Genomic DNA, 14,590 nt, shown 5'->3' on the forward strand with positions numbered 1-14,590 from the left:
CTTTCATTCATATTTTGTGCATGATCACAACATTACAGTCTAGCAATACTCTTTATAGTTGATTGCTGTCGATGACACGTCATCTTTTATGCAATCAAGCAGACAGGCAAACATGTGGCTGACTTACTGTAAGTAAGAACCCTCTAAAACCTTGGCATAGTTCATACACAACACACATTTAGACCAAGTCTCATCAAGGATGCATGCTTAAAGTGGTGCACCCTGTTTGCCATTTCGCAGTGGGAGGTGTTCATCCTGTGTTAGGTAATCAGGATTACTCTGCAGAGCATTGGTAGGACATGGCCCAGGTTAAGCCAGTTTGAAAAGCAACATGTCGCTTATTTCTTGCTGGGCTGTAATGATTATGTAGGTGGCACAGTGAGGATTTTATACAGTAGTTGTGTGAAAAACTGTTGCCTCCTTACAGATTTTTTTTTGCATGTTTGTCACACTTATTCAGATCATCATCCATCCATCCATTTTCTATATCGCTTGCACTCACAAGGGTCGTGGGCATGCAGGCCTGCTGGAGCTTATCCCAGCTGTCTTCAAACTAATTTAAATATTCATCAATGACAATACAACTAAACAGAAAATGCAGTTTTTAAACTTTTTATTATAAAGGGAGGGGAAAAAAAACCTCAATGACCCTATGTGAAAAGGTTATAAAACAATTTCTAAAGATTTGGGACTCCAGCAAACCAACATGAGAGCCATTGAGAGACAAACGTTTCACTTTTTGGAAGGCATGTGTCCCATGACATGTGGCAAAAAAGTAATGCTGCATTTCAGAAAAAGAACATAGCAACGGTAAAATATGGTGGTGGTAGTAGTCTGTTTTAGTACTTCAGGATCTGGAATACGTGCTGCGATAAATACAACCATGAATTCTGCTGTTTACCAAAAAAAATAACATGTTCATGACCTCAAGCTGAAACCTGTGTTCTACAGGAGGACAATGGTCAAAACATACAAGCAAACACACTGCATGACCTTAAAAAGGTGATTCATGCTATTCATAAGCGGGGGCTGTGAAAAAAGAGTGGCTGACTTTCGCTTCCTGCAAGTCCACATTGAGGAGGACTTGACCTGGAGCGAAAAAGGCCCAGCAGAGACTGCCCTTTCTGAGAGTGCTCCGGTAGAATAATATCACCCAGAAACTGCTTGTGTCCTTTTACATGGGGTTCTATAGAGAGCCTATTGACATACTGCATATGCATAGGTATGGTACACCAGCTGCGCAGTGGATCAGAGGAAAGTGCTCCAGAGGGTCATCAGTACAGCTCAGAAGATCACTGGCTGCCCTCTCCTCAGCCTGGATGAACTGCACAGTTCCCGCTGTCTCCAAAGAGCCCAGAACATTATCAAGGACACATCACACCCTGGACACTACCTATTTGAACTGCTGCCGTCAGGGAGACGGTACAGATCAATTAAAGCAAGGCTAATAGATTCAAAAGCAGCTTCTACCCCACAGCAATAAAGAAACTCAATAATAGCCAAAATAGTTCTCATGCTACGAGGTAACCTAGGGACTGTGCAATGTGAATGAGAGTATGCTTGAATGCATTGTAATGGATTGTAGGCTTTTTATGTTTTTAGGCTCCTTTATAGCTTTTGTGTATGGTCTTACAACAATGCACTTTAATTTAATTTCCTTGTATCATAACAATGATAATAAATATATTATATTGTAAAACTCTCCAATGTGGCTAAATTAAATATAAAAATTTGAAATAACACAATTAGTGTTCGTTTTGCTTACTGTCTTTGATTGATTGATTGATAAGGTACACGCATTAAGCACAACTATGACTTGCTTGTCAAAACCAAAGAACTGAATATAGACAGATGCTGTCAGACAGCTGCAATCACACAATGATGCAAAAGCTTTACAAACCAAAAAAAAAAAAAAATATCTCTTATCTTATCTTTGTTTGTAAAGGTCATCAGCCGGGTGCTACAAGCAGTGGTGCAGTCAATGTCCCGAACTCTTATCGCAACATTATACAAAGTAGACAGACAACAACTAAGCACATTTCTGTGCACTCTTTCAGATCCTAATCCATGTGGGTTTCCTAACAGAGGAGTCTGGAGATGTTTTCAGCCCCAAGGTGCTTAAAGGAGGTCCCCTTGGAGAGATGGTCCAGTGGGCCGACATACTCACAGCACTCCATGTTCTAGGACACAATCTCAAGATCTCAATGTCTGTCAAAGAGCTCCAGAGGTGAGTTGCTGCACTCCCCAATAACAGTTGTCTATTGATCAAGTCAATGGAAGTCAAATTCAAAATTTGCATCTGTGTACAAAAAAATGAAATGGAACCATACATTGCATGAAATTCAACCACAGTATATGAATCACAAATGAGTTTTGTCAGCGTGGATGTAACTTGGAAGAGCTCCAAAACATTGTGGTCTAACGTCAGCTACGACAACCAATAAATGGCCTTTTACAATGTTCCTCTCATTACTGTTGTCTTAGTTTCTCTCGGCACTGAACCCCATGCCATTTGTAATTACACCTATCCCCATGTCAGGCATAGATTAAGCATGGGTACCCTTAGGTTGATTTATTTGTCAAACTATTGATCCATATTGATGATGTCCTCAGCGTCTTGTCAGTGTGGTGCCAACCATCAGCCTGCATCTTCTCTTTCCCCTTCGTCAGCATGCTAATGTATTTCTGCTGACATTTACAGCTCTTGCGCCAAGACACACACATATACGCACGCACACACACAAAAACAGTTGACAGATGGATGTAAATATATCTCGTTGGCGAAATCCCTGTCGCTTGTCTATTCAAAATCTGCTTTCCGGCTCTAAATTTCATCAATCACCCAGCTTGTCAAGATCCTCGTGTCCTGACGATGGATGACGATTGTGTAGCGTAGTACAGTTCTAAATTGTAATTCTGAGCAGGCTCAAGGATATGATTCACACTGTGGATTGGCACCTTTTTTTTTTCCTGCCTCGATCTGTCCAATCGTCTTCCACTATTGATTTTTGCAATGACGCTGGTATTAATTTAAGATGAATATAATGACGTCCGCAGGGACACACTGTTGTCTGCTATTAGTCCTGTGCATTGCCTTGTGTGACTTAGAGAGGAAGCAAGGTATTTGTGCTCAACTATTGCTTTTTCTCTCCGCGGACAAAGGAAGCAGAGTCTAAAGATGACAAAAATGGTATCCACAGGATACCAATTGTGACAAAAAAAATTTGACAGTACACTTTTTTTGTGTGCATTTTGTAGTGATTGGGGAGTCTGACGAGCGGTCCATCCGCCTCTATGTAACATGCCCACATTCATTCAAGATGGTTCATCTTGATATATTGGACAATGCTGTTGAATGAATGTACAGTTTATGAGTAAAACTAGTGTAGTATGTAGACATAATTGGCCACTGAGGGGGTTATGTATGTGTGTGTGTGTGTGTCTTTGCATGTGCATGCGTGTGCATGTGTATACCCAGATCTGTGATGCTATCAGGTGGCAATACCTTATACATTATTCACCAACACAGCGCAAGGACATCTGCTACACTACAGCAACACAATCATTTTACTCATATGGTACCTCTGCAAAATGATAAGGGTGAGAGGTATTCTGGTGCATGGATTGTTAGTAGAATTACACAAAAAAAACTGCACAAGCACGAAAAATGTATTTCACTTTCCGGCGTTACAATCCGCTTGCATCAGAGCCAAGTGGGGGCAGTGACCAATCTGATACAGGAGACAGAACGGTAAACATGATTTTGCAAAGAAATCGGACAGATGTTTTAGAAGGGTCTGGAATTCTAGTTCATAAAATATTATTTGATGTGAAGTTGTGATCCGAATCAATTGACCTGCACAGCAGCCTGTAAACAGATCATAAGCATTGATAAAATAGATATGTTGTATGTATTACTGTTGAAGGTGGGACACCGGAATGCTATTTACAGATAAAGTAGGCCCTGTGTCTTGTATTCTAGTGTTACTTACAGTAAATCACTCACTGTGTAATTCATAAATATTTCAATTCTAAGTATGTTATTGTGAGGGTGGCTGAGATGAGGAAAAAATATGCATACAAGCAAATCTGTATACGGAAATGTCAGAGGACAGTGCTGAATTGGCATTTTTTGTGTTCTAATGTACAAATAATGCGTCTTTGCGGACGTTTACTGATACCTTTTGGTATTCATTTATCCATTATACACTAGGGAGATTTTCACTTGCGCCATTAACTGGCGTGGACGCTGTACAAGCAAATTTAGCATCCACCTTTTTGTGCTGAATGTGCATTTCTCACAATGTGTGCAAAGTGAGAGTAGCGTAATGTAAATGGACCTGGTACAAATGAGATCTCAAAGGCACCTCAGATGGATTAGTGTGAGAGTGAGAGAAGACAGAGGTACACCTGCTCTATATTGTATACTGCAGCTCACTCAAAGGTAGTCATTGCATTGGTCGATGGTTTGAAACCTCATGTCTTTTACTGATGTGTGTGTATGTATATACTGCGTGTTTGTGTGTAGAGCGGGAGAGAGAAACCTACATCGTGTGTGAAATGTTGGTAGCTATGCAGCTCACTGCAATTACAGTAGTTTCTTGGGGCCAAAAAGTGCACATTAATACAACTTCCTCAATTTTCATAGCATGTCATCACCTCCAGTCTTGTTTGCAACGCTTTCCAGACAGCATTGTTATTAGCTTCTCTTCTTATATTCAGAGTGGCATGCATATTTTGTTTCTTGCTGTTGGGTCTGTCATCATTCCATGTGGTGATAAGAGTCAAATGGTCCATGTGACAAATGTACAAAGCTACAAAACACCTTATTTCACACATTTTTCTATATGTGTTTTTTTGATAAAACCAATTTAACTCAGTCATATGTTAAGATGTTAGGGGCTCAGGGATGTCCGTATCTGTCAGACACACAACCGAAACATAACAAAAGAATGCCCTACAGACAGTTCCAACAAATGAAGGGAAAACAGTACTCTATGCCTAGAGATTCTGTTTCATCATCTCAACTTTTTTTCTGAGGAAAATAAGTGGCCAACAGTGGCACTGCTGAACAGGCTCCGGGGCCGAGGGACACATTAAAGTGAGCTTCAGCAAAACCAACATTACCCATTCATCAACCTGTTTCCTTCTTTTTTTTTTTAGCTTTATTTGTCATTAGATGTTCCCAGAGGACGCTAAACGGAAGATGAGTAAAGAGACAGGATGAAGAATAATTGCATGTAATGTCATGCATCTGACTTTGGCATTTGGAAACCAAGTATTTTATTCCAATTTGGTATCATTGCCAGTGACATAAAGTGGACCCTGTTTTTGTAACCCTGCTTTCAGCAATTGGAAGTTTAACTGACAACTCGTAGGACAACAGACTTTGCTCCCAATCTCATTCCGACACTTAAGTGTAATAAATATAAATAAATAAATAAATAAATATTTTAGTTTTTTACTAGCTGTATGTACGATTGTAAGTCATGTTAACACTCGTGCTATTGCCAGGGCAACATGTGTAGTGTGGACTGGTCCACTAGTACCGTGTACTGGTAATGTAAATGTAGTCTTGATTGGTGTGTGTCCCACCTCGTGTTTTAGCATGAACTGATGAAACCTACTCAGATGTCAGAAATGTCTTCTAAGTCCACGTGAACACTCCAGTTGCGATCGAGTCAATGCCCTGAGATTAATCAAATTAATGATTTCCGTTTAATTTAGCATCTAAATAACAGCAGAAACAACCAGTCCAGGTCCAGTCCATACCCCCACGACCCACAGTCACGAAAATGGATGGATGGATAGATTAACAGTGAGTGAGGTGTGTGATTTTACCTTTACCAATAGAACTCTCAAATTCCTAAGTAGACCCACTCTAATTTTTTGAGTGCATTACTACTTCCCAAGAGCTGCTCCTTTAATATTCTTTTTATTAATTGGGTCAAGGCGGGAAAAACATGCAGGAAAGCAAATAGCAAATTCCCTGATGTCATGAGATAGAATTGACTAACGTGCTTTAGTAGCTAAATGAAGACTCCCAACGAGTGCAACTGCCATCCGTGATTAAGACATTAACCAAGTTAATATTTACAGTTGTTGAATAGATGGTCTCAGTCTTTTTATTATTGGGTCCAGCTTTAAGTTCTCATTTTCTCCTTTCTGGCTTTTTTCCTTCATGGACCTCAGAAGTATCCCTTTTCATACCACCTCTCACCTTTCTTCCCCATTGCTCTCTTGTTCCGCCTTTCTAAATTCACCCCGCTGCACTATAGCCCTCCATCTGAGAATTTTATTATCTCTGGCAGGAGTGTTTATTTTATTTTTTCCTAGCTATTCCCACTTACTTCTCAGATTTATCCCTCCCACTGCTGCTCTCCCTCACTCTCACTTTTCTGAATTGGTTTTTATGATGCCTTGCGGTTGCTTGATTTAGTGCTCCTTGCTTCGTTTGATAACTGGCGTCTGTCAGTAGGGATTTTGTGGTGTAATCAGAGGTACACATGGAAATAGATGATTACATGGTTATTTGGGTGTTAGATGACACTCTTACTGCATGACTGTGCACGCATGTTTCAGTTGATTCAGATAGTTACGTTCCCAGGAAGTGGTTGGTTTAATATTTCGGCTATCGCGGCCGATTTACCCACAGAAACACACATCCCTTAAGTCAGTGTTCCAGACTTAAGGCCTCACTTGGTCGCCTATCATCAGAGTAAAAAGCTGTTTGACCTATTTGTCAAGGGAAGGAAGCTGTGTGCAGGGCGAACCATTTTGGATGGTCTAATCCAGTCACTATTTTTGAATCTGTCCCCAAACCAGTTGGCTTTTCTGTTATGTTTTTAAGTAGAGCCTCAACAAATTGAGTCAGCAGTTTATCGCAAACAACCATTAAATTGGAATAGGCTGTTCATCATCTGATCCGAATTTTAAGAAAACAGCCTTTGAAATCCAAAATCTTAATCATTTGAATTCAGTGTAATTTTCTGTCAGCTATCTGCACTATTATCTCTTTTATTATCGCAAAAAAGGTCTCTCTCTTTGAACGCAGTCAGATTGTTGAGCTAATTATTGCATAAGTAGGGTCTCTCATGCATGCCATTGAGCCACTGCTGAGGTTGGACACAATAAGACAATAAGTCATTTTAAACTTCAACAATGTGGAGTCAAGTGTGAGACCCAAAGACATCCAATTGGCTGTCCGTTAAGATTCGGGACGATCCTTCGCTATCACTGGTGCTGAGTGCAGTCCAATAACTGGCAGATGGCATCTTTGAAAGAAGGGTTTTAGGAACAAGAAGCATCTTAAAAGTTTCATCGGCTCCTTCAATGCCACAAATTGCCTTTTTGGAGCACCAAACATATAGAACATTGAAAGGTGGAAAAAAGTTGTATATATTGTGTTGATATATATATATTTTTTTTTTATTTCACTTCGATTTATTTTTGCATTTTGAAGTTTGAGTTAGAGCTTCCTAAAGGTGCAGTGCAAAATGAACTGCAATTTTTTATCTAATCTTCAAATTTTGGTCATACCTCACAAAATATAAATATTGCCAAATACGTATATCGGAAATATTTTTGCCGTCCACAAACAATACAGGCTGCTGTTATGGCTGCTGTTATGCACACACCAAAAGGCCAGCACATGCATCTTGCCATTAGTGCAATATACTGTATGTGAATTACAGTGTAGAAAAGAAAACCATCAATACATCAGTTCATCCTAAATGCCCATCAATCCTAATCCCGTTCATGGCAGAAAGAGTACAGTTTTGTAGAACTTTCTGACAAATAATGGAAAATAAATGTGACACGACACACACATACACACACACAGTGAGAAGAGCAGCAGTGCTTGTTTATTTGAGCCGACTACAGATCACAACGTATGATTAATATTTCAAGCCAATTAAGATTTTGAAAAAGCTTGTAATATGTTAGAAGTACTGAAATTGATAAATGTTGAAAATTGAGTTTGAGTTTAAACAAATTGATGAGAAAGATACAGAGTTATACATCATTGAATCACATTAAATTATTAGCTTTTCTCCATCACATAAAATAATGGGGTGCAACAGCACAATTTCTGGTGACAAAAGTTCTAACTTCCTTCAAAAACAGAATTTAGGGAAGTGAGTTTGGTATTAAAGTTACCTACTTATCTTACCTACTAAATACAGGTTTCCAGTCACATAATCCAACAGTCCAGTTAAGGTCTGTGTTTTGAAAAGGCTAGTTTCAACTCAATTTGTGCCATAGTTATTTTTTTGTGTGTATGTAAACGTTCTGACTGAGTGTTCCTGCTGAGGACCTCACCAGCCTGAAACTGCGTAATTGGGCTCCTGTGTGGCACAGTATGATGCTCGTGTTATGCCTGCAAAGGCTGCCAAACAAAGTCTTTGTCTAATGGCTTTGACTGTATGCACCATTCAATATGATATCAAGTCGGGCTGGGAATCTCAGGGTACCAAACGATACGATAATACCTCAGCCATCTCTGTGTGGAGTTTGCATGTTCTCCCTGTGCATGTGTGGGTTTTCTCCGGGTACTCCGGTTTCCTCCCACATTCCAAAAACATGCTAGGTTAATTGGCGACTCCAAATTGTCCATAGGTATGAATGTGAGTGTGAATGGTTGTTTGTCAAAATGTCCAGGGTGTACTCCGCCTCTTGCCCGAAGACAGCTGGGATAGGCTCCAGCACCCTCGCGACCCTCGTGAGGAAAAAGCGGTAGAAAATTAATGAATGAATGCTTGGAATGTCTTTCAATTTAACTTCACTGCTTGAGTCGGCCATGCCACTGTTTACATTTTCTTCCTCTTCCTCTTCCACTCCCGCCCAATGTTTAGAGCCTCTTCAGTGACATGTAAAATGGTGACTCACAGAGAAATCATGGTGAAAGAAGTTTATAGCAGTTTTATATGTATATATATTTTAATTTAATGATATGCGGCAAAAGCTAGTAGTTTGATACATCCATAATTCATCATACTTCAAAGTAAAGGAATAACTCTGTTTGAGCTGCATTGGAATTACAAACGCTTACTTTTTGTTTTGGATTGACAATTTTGAATGAGTGGTGAATGCATGGGTTCTGATAAAACCTCAAAATCCTAAAGAAAGAATCTAACAATCAGCGTTTTTACTGTTACAATGTTATCACTTGTTGAGTAGTAGAAATAAAGATCACATGAATAAGTTTACCATGGTTAATATTACATTTACAAATGTAGTACCGGGCGGCACGGCGGTCTAGTGGTTAGCGCGCAGACCTCACAGCCATCTCTGTGTGGAGTTTGCATGTTCTCCCCATGCATGCATGGGTTTTCTCCGGGTACTCCGGTTTCCTCCCACATTCCAAAAACATGCTAGGTTAATTGGTGACTCCAAATTGTCCATAGGTATGAATGTGAGTGTGAATGGTTGTTTGTCTATATGTGCCCTGTGATTGGCTGGCGACCAGTCCAGGGTGTACCCTGCCTCTTGCCCGAAGACAGCTGGGATAGGCTCCAGCAGCCCCCGCAACCCTTGTGAGGAAAAAGTGGTAGAAAATGAATGAATGAATGAATGTAGTACCAAACACAATGCAAACACAGTGTTAATTGCTCAATGCTGACATTTTGTGTAATGTGATAAAGTCCGGCAAGTGGTTGGGATGTCACAAAAACATATTTCATTCATCTTACATGAGTTGAGAGTTGTTTACCCTTCACCAACCATGAACAGAGGTCAAATGTAATATGTATGGTATGTTGTTTTTGTTTTTTGGACAGTAACCTTAATACAGGTATATGTTGGGGTTTCACTAGCCTTTTCTGAGTTCCACAAGAAAAGAAAGGAGAACAATCACTGAAATTGTTGCATTGATGTTTCTCCACCTCGTTCTATTTTTTTATTTATTCATACTACCTTTTATATTGGACCCTGCATAGTGTCCATTGAATGTATGTAACTGTAAAGTTGCAGGTGTATGTCACATTGCTTATGTAGACCAAATAGGAATATACGTACAGTATGTAGAGTTGAGGTGTGTCAGCATAATAGGTCTGTATGAAGGAACACACACTCCATTCATTTGCCATCTGCTGCTGCAAAGGTACCACTGACCCGGGTCTTCATCAATCCTCTTTTCATCTTGTTAGTTTGTGTTGCTTTGCTTTATGCTTTGCCAAAGGCTGGTGCCCTCTGGCTTTGCTTTGATTGAAAGTACCGCTACTCATGGGATGCTGTCTAATGGACTCCTGAGAAAAATACAGAGAATGTGCTACTCACCGCACATCTCTCAACTCAAATATATATTCCATTTGAAAATGTGTGTTCCTGACATGGAAAATAACGTAGTTTATGCACATTATTAAGCCACTATAGTGCGATCATACTCAAAGCCAAAGTGGATGAACGGGATAGCAAGCTTATCTAACTTTTGTGAATTTCCTTAAGACAAAACAAACTATGTCTCAGATGTATGTCCAGAACACCTTCCGCATGTCTGCATGCACACTGCATGCTCCTATTGAGACAACGGGGAATCTCCTGAGGGTTCAGCTCCCAGACCTGGATCAGGCAGCTCCTGGACAGTATAGTGAACGGAAGTCCCAAAGGTGCTCGATTGCATTCACGTCTGGGTACAGTCAATAACACCAGGAAGCGCTGAGACCATCCAGCCTCATGAGACATCATAAGCAACCCAGGGCCAACTGCACCAGCATATTTGTGTCGAAGGAGTTCATTCCACTACATCAGCAGTCAGGATACATCTATAGTACACAGAGATTTGTTTGGCATTCCGAGATGAAAAAAAAATAACCATGAGTGCATTCAACAGTCAAATACTTCCACAGGTCAACCATGTCAGCTCTGAGTGCTTGTTATCTTACATTTAAATAAAAATCTGCAGTATTTAAGCTCAATGTAAGCTCTTTGGAATTCACAGCAATTAAGAATTGCATGTCTTGTAGAAATAGCCTGTTTTATATTGAACATGATTGCAGTATATCTTCACTGTGGCTTCAAGTATATAAACCTAATATTAATAAATGCAGATTTTTCCTACTCATAGACTTGTCAGCCGTCATGTTCCTCTGCCCTGCATCAACGTATTTGTGTGTTGCAGCTTTCTCGGCGTGCCCCCCGGCAGAGGCAGTTGCCCATTAACTGGCCCTCTGCCTTTTGACCTCATCTATACGGACTACCATGGCCTGCAGCAGATGAAACAGCACATGGGGCTGTCACTCAAGAAACACAAGTTAGTAGTGGTGTGTTTTTTTATGTTTATGTTGCTGGTGTGTTCGTGTGTGTTTTTACATAGAGATTTTCAATAACATGATTGTCATTGTGAAATTTTGTAACATGAAGCATATCACAGTGTAAATGTGGGGGGGGATTGTGCATCAACATGGCTAAAAGAGAGAAGATAATGTGCCTGCCAAAAACAATAACATTAAGATTACTAGAATGTGTAGGTGTCTGCTTGTGTGAGTGTGTATGCATGGGTGTGCCTAACCGCTTTTGGCATCCCCACAGCGGTGGAACATCTTGGAAAGTAGGCCACTGCAGTCGTGAGACCATGGGAACAAAATACACAAAACAGGAATTGAAAGTGTCACTGTGGAAATTACAATTATCCCCCCCACACACACATTAGACCAGTGTGCCCCAGTTCCTTTTCTGCTACTGCTTAAGCTGTGCCCATCACTTGTGGTAGAACATGACAGTTGTTCTGTGATAGAAAATGCATTCAACGACATGTGATGTGACTGCAGGCCAAATGCAAAGAGAACACAAGGAGAATATGCAAATAAAAGTGAAGGTGTGTGCACAGATGAGCAAAGAGAGAAAAGACAAAAAAAAAAAACGGTCCTCAGCTGGGACAAACCTGGAAGCAAACAACGCTGAGCACAGAAAGCCATGACATGTATTTTTAAAATCCAATTATAAGCATTACAGGAGGAGTTTTTTTCCACCCTCAAAACATATTATGTTTTGCTGTTTCTCTTACTTCCAATGTGTGCGTCTTTCACCCCCACCAACACACAATGTAGCATTTCCCCCAGACTATATGTCAGCACGCAGCGGTCGGCCTCTAATTGCTTGCTGAGGCCAGCAGTCCTCCTGTACTGTTTAGAGTCTTGATTTGTGCTTTCTCTAACACTATGTGACAATTAGTGTTTGTAAAGGGAGGATGTGCGGCACTTGGTTCAAATACATAAAGATAGGTGCCCAGGTGAAGACTTACAGAACGCATTAGAAGCAATGAAAAGCTCTTTTTCTCTAAGTGTATAACATAAGGCTGTCTTTGAGCATTAGTCGAGAATACAGTACAGGTGTCTTCCCCGCCGTTAACATTTACGGAGCATGGATTTGTACCTAACTGCTTTGTCCATCTCTGTCTTTCTATCTGTGTTTTCATGAATCCGTCTGCCTTGTTTGCATTCTGTCTGTTCCTCTGTTTGCCTGCCTCTCTCATCTTGATGTTTCTATTTTGTCTGTCTTGTCTTTCTTCCAGTCGTGCCTGCCTCCTTGCTTTTTGCCTATTAGCTGGTTTGAATTTATGTTTAATTGCAAAAACTTGACCAAGTGTTATAGGTCAAAGGTCTGTCTGGCATATCGCCATCCCAAGTCTGCCTCATCAATATCTGAAGAGGTTCAGTAAAGCCTCGCGGAGCCGAGAAGCATCACTAATCAAGTGTTCTGGGGTCTCCGGTTTAATGTTCTCCTATGATGTCCATATTCTTGTGGTGTTTGGAAAGTCATCGGTTATACTCTACATCAGGGGTCTCAAACACGCGGCCTGCGGGCCAGGCCCCCGCCTTGATATGAAAGTTTAATGTTAGTGCGGCCTGCGCAAGTTTGATATGGATGCTGTATGGTATCATGTACCCAGAAAAAATTATTACGTTTGATTAATGTTCATGTTAAATGTTAAATAACTGTTAATAGTTAACCTCCCTATCCGTGTGGAAGTGGTAAGTTTTTGGCTATTTAAGTTTAAAGGAAATAACTTGAAGGCTACCGTTTAGGTCGCTAGCTCTCTAGTTTGCGAGTTAGCATGTGTCTCAAGACCCTGCAGTTGCGCAAAATGTTGTAAATAAAAATAGTATAAATGTGACTATAGTCGTGTTTTGTCATGTCTACAGGGCTCTAATAATGCTTTGTTCATTTTAATCTGAAAAAAATAATTTGTCTACCCACCAACTATATGTGGTTTCTTAAGTTTTTATTATTTGCTGTTTTATTATTATTATTATATTTATTTATTACTGATTGATTGATTTTCTTTATTCTTGATTTGTTTATTTATTTTTCATCTTATTTTGTGCAGAAAAATAAAAATGAAGATATTTGAGAACAGTGGAATGTTTTATCAGAGCTTTTCTTGTAGAAAATCGAAACCAAAGCAAAGTGTAATCATTTTTCTGTTTTTAATAAATGCGTCTTTTTTTTGGGGGGGGGGACCTGATGCGGCCCAGCCTTGCCCAGATCCTAGCTCCAGTGGCCCCCAAGTAAATTGAGTTTGAGACCCCTGCTCTACATCGTTGTGGTCTCCGCCCCATGTCCCAATTAACACTTGGCATGTGGAACTTTTTTCTTTTGTTCTTTCTTGAATTCAAAAGTGTTCCTCACCAAAAAGTTGTTTATTTGTTTTTTTACCCAAAAGAATTAAGAAGGGGGGTGTTTGAAGATCTGATTTCTGTTGACAAGAAGAGAGCGTGTGTCGCTGGAGGGCCGTGAAAGAAAGTTAGTCAGGCATTGGACATAAAGCTTTCAGGGTGGATTTGTTCCATGCCTGACAAATACAACAGAGTAGTGTCCTGAAGAATGACAAGAAATACAAACTAGAGACTAAACCTTCAAGGATTGGCAAGGAATGTTATGTAGTATGTACTGTATGTACAGTATGTATGTAGTATGTATTGCATTGAACTGCCAGCTAGAATTGGAGTCACGCCTGCTGTTTATGGGCTGTCAATGGGCCGTGGCTGAAGTAGTAGAAATTTAGCGTTGAACTAGCTAGGGAAACATTTTCAACACCAACACATTATCTGTTTTTAATGTCTAACTTTTTATATCTGACAGCTGTGCCCCGCCTCGCTTTTACTCATGTTTTAACTGTGTATTAACGAATGAATGCTGTATTTTAATGTATCTTACTCTCTTACTCTGTCTACTTGCTTTATTCAACTCCATTCTTTGAGTATTTTGAAAAGCGCTATACAAATAAAATTATTATTATTATTATTATTATTATTATAGTGATCTGATCCATCATATTTATTATTAACTTTATACATTCTCACATATTTGTGGGAACAGCTCCCATATTTGGACGCAAATATCAGGTGAAAGAATATTCCAATAGACGGATCTCCTCTCTGGGTCCATTCTGGTCTCCCAATCGATCCAACTGCCTTTGCAGAGCCAAAAACAAGAAGATCTTGTCTATTGCGTGGAGGAGACCAATTGATCAATAGCTTTATTCAGGTTTTTTGAGAACAGTGCAAAAGAATGAGACGGGACTAAACGAAATGTGTGACCGTCTTCGTTGAAGAAGAGGAAATATCCTTAACTTTAGCATGTGTGAAAT

General features: G+C 39.9%; 1 protein-coding gene across 3 annotated transcripts in view; it reads left to right on the forward strand.

Annotated features, from left to right (window-relative positions):
* Window positions 1–14,590, forward strand: part of LOC131134126 (alpha-1,6-mannosylglycoprotein 6-beta-N-acetylglucosaminyltransferase B-like) — a 77,020-nt gene that overhangs the window by 46,410 nt on the left and 16,020 nt on the right. For all 3 annotated transcript variants that reach the window (XM_058079026.2, XM_058079008.2, XM_058079019.2), the window contains 2 exons: window positions 2,058–2,227; window positions 11,120–11,251. In XM_058079026.2, the coding sequence (XP_057935009.2) occupies window positions 2,058–2,227; window positions 11,120–11,251 (302 nt within the window). The remainder of the gene's footprint in view (window positions 1–2,057; window positions 2,228–11,119; window positions 11,252–14,590) is intronic.

This window comes from Doryrhamphus excisus, linkage group LG9 (assembly GCF_037039965.1).
Source record: "Doryrhamphus excisus strain RoL-2023G ecotype Guam linkage group LG9, RoL_Dexc_Guam_v1.1, whole genome shotgun sequence".
Classification (NCBI taxonomy): domain Eukaryota; kingdom Metazoa; phylum Chordata; class Actinopteri; order Syngnathiformes; family Syngnathidae; genus Doryrhamphus; species Doryrhamphus excisus.